The sequence below is a fragment of the Pogoniulus pusillus genome, chromosome 18 (assembly GCF_015220805.1).
Source record: "Pogoniulus pusillus isolate bPogPus1 chromosome 18, bPogPus1.pri, whole genome shotgun sequence".
Classification (NCBI taxonomy): domain Eukaryota; kingdom Metazoa; phylum Chordata; class Aves; order Piciformes; family Lybiidae; genus Pogoniulus; species Pogoniulus pusillus.
The window spans coordinates 10,932,301-10,938,257 of record NC_087281.1 but is presented as its reverse complement, the minus strand read 5'-3'; the positions used below and the strand labels follow the sequence as shown (position 1 = coordinate 10,938,257).

Genomic DNA, 5,957 nt, shown 5'->3' with positions numbered 1-5,957 from the left:
CACGAGTCCTTCCCTGTTCTCTCGCCTCTCTGTTTCGCCCGGGCAGGGCCAAAGTGGCTTCTGACACTGCCAAGAGTCGCCGCAGGGCGCCCCAAACGGAGCAGAGGTGACGGGAAGCGGTCTGACCCCCAAGGGCGCGACTCCCTGTCGCTTCTGTGCCGGCAGAGGAGAAGCTGCCTGAGGCTGAGCCCCGAGGGTCTCGGCACCGCCCGAGAGCTCACCGTCTCCCCTGGTCAGCGGCCTGCCTGCTGCGCTCCGCTCCCGCTAAGTCCTAACGCGTCCCGCCGGCGAGTGAAGCAGCCGCACACCGAGTTAGATTTCTAATTTTTATTATAAAATAAAAGCAGAAATATCTTCCAAAGAATGTATTCACATAGTATAAACAACTGACAAAACTGAGTGACTTGCAGTTGATACTGTCGTTTAGGTCTAAACTTGAGCAGCAATTTCTTTTTGATTCCTCACCCCCCCCCGCCCCCCCAAGTCCCCTCCTGCCCTTGCTGCGCAGTTAGGGGAGAATCTGCTCCTGCCTTCCTCTGGGGCCGGAGCCAGGCCATTACTTCCTTTCCCACCCAGCAAATGGCGAAAGCACCGCATGGGACAAGGCCAAAGAAGCTGTCTTTCTGCATAGCATTGGCTACAAGAAGGTTACAGAGTCTGCCTAGAGCGCGTTGCTGCTATAATTTGACTACATCTTTTGTATTCTTAATTGAAATTGTACATCGTACACCTGCCACGGATACATGACTACAATAGAATAACGGGAGCGATGTGTAACTTCCAAACAGGCATGGAAAACAGCAGCCTTGAGCTCCCCTTTCCTCCCCACCCGCCGAAAAAATAAAAGGTTACAATGTGCCTCTTCCCACACAGACCGGCCCGATCGATGGCGCCACCGAAAGATTTGAGAAGTTATGGCTAGAGAGAGCTGCTGCACCAAACCATCTTATGGCCTGCTGTGACAATCACAGCTCCTGTCCACCAATCCTTATACGCCTGAAACCACCTATGAGCAACCGTTAAGGCTTTTCACAACATCATTGCCTACAGCCAACTTCCGACACTTTCCAAACCTGCAGCCAGCCTTCTGACAAAGAGCACAACACATCCACTAAAGAGTTTGCCATTGCTTTCAAAGTCTCGATTAAGGAGAAACAAAACAAAAACAAAACCCCAAGCAAACAAAAAACTTTTTAAAAAGAGGGGAAATAGAGTAAAGGAGGGCTGGGAAGGAGCAGGTACATGTTTTTAAGAACCCAGATCGACCAGGTTAGATGACATGGGGTTGAGGATGGAGTCCTGCAAGCTGTGGTGGTGCATGGCGTCGGCACTAGGCACGGGGATGGCGCTGGGACCCTGGGGGTGTCCCAGGCTGTGCAGGGGTTGCAGCCCTGGGTTGGAGCTGAGGAGCAGCGCAGGGCTGGAGGAAGTGTGATCCGGGGTCCCTGACGGCGTCTTCTCATCCTCTGAGCTCCCCAAAACTGTCTTATTGCCGTTCATTGACGCCGAGAGCGGGTTGTGGCTGTTGGAGTTCGAATTCTCGTTGTTTTCTCTATAGGAAACATAAAAGAGGGAGGGAAATCACCGTGTGGCCGCCACTGCAGAAAGCATACCGCCGGAGAGGGGGCGGCGAGTGGCGGGGCGCCGGGTCCCGGGGCCGGCGGGCCGCGTGGAGTGCAGAAACAGTGGATTTACAAACTCTGCAAACCTCCAAGGCCTCTTCATCTGGCACAGAGGTCTAAGGTCTGCCGAGCTTGTAAACAGAGTCTCCCACTAGCCCAGCGGAAAGTGTCACTTTGCCAAGACGTCATTTTCTGTGTCCAAAGCGTTTACACAGCTTGGAGAGGGAGTGGGTCAGGAAGGGAAAGGAGGAAAACATTATCAAAAATCCCAACTCAACCAACAGAAAAAAAAAAAAAATCAGACCAACCCAACCAACCAAATAAATCCCACAACAACAACCCACAAACAAACAAACAAACAAACCCAAACAAACAACACCCCACAACCCCCAAACCCAACAAGAAGAAAGACTTTTTCAGCTCTAAAACTACTGCTGGTGCTGAAGTGAAGTTGGACCACGATTTCTGCTGGGAAGGCCAAAGCACGGTGGGGCACAGGCAGGACGGCTCTGTGCAGCAGCAGCAGCACTGCCTTCCAGCCTCAAATCAGGCGGGAAAGAGTTTTGCTTTAGGATATGGACTTTGTTTTGCTCCTCGCCCCTCGCTTAAAGCTCAAAACATAGCCCAATATGGAAGGTAAGCCAAGCAAACAGAGTTAACTCGCTTATTTCCTCTGCCCTCTCGGGAAGTGCTTCTCACGCCCGCTGCCATCCCTCTGCTGCTCCTCGGGTGGCGGAGGGGGCGGCCCAGGAGGCCCCTTGCCCGGCTCCGCGGCGGGTGGGGCGGGCACAAGACGGTGAGTCTACCGACAGAGACTGCGGGCTCGGAAAGGCCGAACGTAATTTCAGAATTCATCACTGGGCAAACACCGAGAAATCGCTGGAGGTTGGCCCAACTCTTACAGATACATATATATACATATAAAGTGGCTTTTGTTGTTGTTGTTGGTTGGTTGTTCGTTCGTTTGTGTGTTTTGTTGTTTTTGTTTAATTTTTTTTTGTTGTTGTTGGTTTGGTTTTAATTAGAGAAGCAACATGCGGTGGGAGCGGCCGCCCGGGAAAGTCTAAAACGACTTTTATACAGAGACCTCCTAGAAATAGTTTGGACGCAGCTCTGTCTGATATGCTGAAAGCATAGCAAATCTGTGTAGAAGCTTCTGTGGAAGCTTTAAACCACACTGTCTGTCAGAGGGGCCCTATCCCGCAGGATCTGGTCGAAAGAAGAGAAGCCATTGTGCTCCATGTGGCCAGAGACACTTTGCACCGAAAAAAAAAAAACCAACCAACAAACCATGAGAAATATCTGTTTAAGTAAGTTTGCTTGAATGAATGACAAACCCATGGACGTTCTATTTTCCGAAGCCTAAAGAATTATATTTAGTTGAGTGTATTATTCAACGTCAAAAATCTTATTTGCCTCTGGAGACCTTTAAAATTCGATTCCTTGAGGAGAAAAAAAGGGAAAAAAAAAAGTGTAACCTTAATTTCCTTTGGATATTTGAACGTGAATCTCCGCTATCAACAATAAAAGGATTCTCTAACGTAATTTGGATATTTGAAGGTGACTCTCCGCTATCAGCAATAAAAAAGCTCTCTAAAATCTAACTAACATTTGCGGGGATCTGAAGAAAATTAAAATTCTAGCACTGTTTCGGGAAATGTGTGGAGCAAATCTGTGTGGAAGCCGACCCTGCCGGGCTTCACAACTGCGCGGCTGCGGAGCTGGCCATTTCCAAACAACACTAGGCAGAAATTAAAGGAGTCTGCTCGAAGGGACCCACCCGTGGGAGATGTCTAATTCGGTAATTAACCGCTCAGGTCCTACCATCAGATCCATATGGACCGGGCAATGTAGCGACCTAGTGGGGAGCCACTTCATACCATCTTCCTAAGGCAGGAGGACTGCTGACGGAAAGGTCACCGTGAATACTCGGGGAGGGAGGTGTTTAACCTGCGCCCAGAAATTAACGGTCCCTTCACACCATTTCATGAGAAAGACACAGTTTCGTAGTCACGCTCGATATACGAATATACATCTATTAACATGCATTCATGGACACCTTGCTGGGCAGTGACCACGAACTGCCGGTTTATGAGCGAAGTAAGAAATCCCTCTGGTCAATGCCTCAGTCCACTCCAAAAGCCGACGTTGGAGACACTTTTTGCAAACCACCATTTACAGCGCCCAGACTCTCCTGGATTTCCCTCTCTACACCTGGGTAACCCTTAGGGACACGATCCGAACCGTGCCTTAGATGCCAGGCCGCGGACGTGCACCGGCACCTCTGGTCCCGCCGCCCGGCCGAACTGGGGCGGGAAGGAGGCGGCTGTGCTGGTTAACCGGGCGTCGCCAAAAGCCGTGGCAAGCATTCCCAACGAAAGGGTCTGCTCCGGCGCCGCCACGCCCGCTATGCAGGGAGTTGTGTCTCGGAGGGGAAGGTGTCCCGATCGCCTCTCCTGGCTCACCTCTGCTCCCCTGGACGCCCCCGCCCCGGATAGCCTGTCCTGTCCAGGGCATGCCATTCAGCGGGCCTCTCCGCAGCCAGGACTGGGGGCAGAGGGCGAGCGGCGAAATCGGGGAGCTGCGGGCGCCCGAGGCGCCGGGGGAACCGTACCTTTCCTTGGCCTCGGCGGCGCGGTCCCGCTGCCGGCGGTTCTTGAACCAGTTGCTGACCTGCGTAGTGGTGAGGCCGGTGGCCTCAGCCAGCTCCCGCTTCTCTCGTGGGGAAGGATAGGGGTTGTGGGCATACCACTCGCGGAGAACGCTGCGGCTCTTCTCCTTGAAGCAGTAGCTGGTCTCCTCGCCGTCCCAGATGGAGCGGGGCAGAGGGAACTTGCGGCGCACCCGGTACTTGCCCACCGCCCCTAGGGGTCGCCCCCGCAGCTTCTCCGCCTCGATGTAGTGCGCCTTCAGCCAGAGCTGCTGCAGCTTGGGGTGGTTGTGCGCCGAGAACTGGTGGCTCTCCAGAATCTTGTAGAGCTCGCGGAAGTTGCCGCGGTGGAAGGCCACCACCGCCTTGGCCTTCAGGACACTCTCGTTCTTGTGGAGGTGCTCGCAGGCAGGGAGGGACCAGAGGAACCGCCCCAGTCGCTCGATGTTGCCGCCTTGCTGGAGCACCTCGCAGACACAGGCCACTTGCTCTTGGGTGAAGCCAAAAGTCGGGAGCATCGACATGGTGAGCCCTGCCCCGCTGCACACTCTATGGGTGCATAGAGGGGAGCGGTGCGCGGTGGCGGGCAGCGCCCGGCATGCGGGGCCGGCCCCGGGGCGGCGGAGCCCGGTGGGGCCCTCTCGGGCGTCACGGCCGGGCGCGGGGGTCCTCGGCCATGGGCGGCGCCCGGCCCCTGGACGGCCGCGGGAGCCTAGGAAAAAAGGCGAAGAGAGAAGGCAAAAAAGAAAGTCTCGGGAGCCCGAGTGCGGGCGGCTTTTCCCCGCGGCCGCCTCCTTTTTGTAAGTCCAACTTGCGAGAGTAACTTCGTGCCTCTTTTGTCTCCTATCTGCAGCGCTCGCAGCGGCCGCGGCTTTCCCACCCCCACCCCCCTCGGCCGCCGGTTTGGGATCTCCCTGCTTCCCCCCCACCCCCCGCCGCCGCAAGATCCCACATAATATACTGGTAAAGCCCTGCTCCCTCGCTCCTCTCCCTCTCGGAGTTTTTCTCCCCTTTCTTTCTCTCTCTCTCTCTTCCCCCCCACCCCACCCCCCCCCGCCTTTTTTTTTTTTTTTAATAATATTATTCTAAGCTGGCATGAAAAATGATTATCCGCGCTGTGATTGGTCCGGCTATCTGACCCAGGGACTGCCAGGAGAAGACAATAGTTTTAGTCAAATTATTTGCCATAGTGACGCTGTCAATCAGGAGTAACCCGATCTGTTTTGAGGTGGCTCCCCGGCTGGGTTGACAGATTGCTCAGATCTACTCAGAGGCGGCCCTGTGAGCTGAGATATTAGCTAGCGAGGGAGAAATTTCCGCCGTGATTTACGCTTCAGGCGCCCCTCGGGGGAGCGGGGCAGCGCCGGAGCGCGGAGCCCAGGACCCTGCCTCTCGCCGGGGGGTGCTGCGGCGCGGCGAGAAGGAGACGCCGCCCCATCCCGGGCCCCGCATCCTCATCCCAGCCCCGTAGCCCAGTCTGGATCCCGCAGCCCCCTAGTCCCGCTACCGCATCCTGGCACTGTTGCTTCGGACCGTGGGCTCTGCATTCCCAGGCATCCGAGGCTGCAGTGGTGAGAAAAATATCTCCAGGCCTTGCAGAAAGTTTCTTTCTGAACACATTAGCTTAACCCCCCTCCCCAGCGCCCAGTAACAAGTTTTATAGGGAAGTGGCCTCTCATGTACAA

At 54.9% G+C, this 5,957-nt stretch overlaps 1 protein-coding gene across 1 annotated transcript; it reads right to left on the bottom strand.

Moving 5' to 3' along the window:
• Positions 1 to 312: 312 nt before the first annotated feature.
• SIX2 (SIX homeobox 2) lies at positions 313 to 4,798 on the bottom strand. Its single transcript, XM_064158382.1, has 2 exons — positions 4,237 to 4,798; positions 313 to 1,552 (listed from the first exon to the last, which is right to left on the bottom strand). The coding sequence occupies exons 1-2, from the start codon at positions 4,794 to 4,796 to the stop codon at positions 1,249 to 1,251; spliced, it is 864 nt and encodes a 287-aa protein (XP_064014452.1). The 5' UTR covers positions 4,797 to 4,798; the 3' UTR covers positions 313 to 1,248.
• Between the last annotated feature and the right edge of the window lie 1,159 nt (positions 4,799 to 5,957).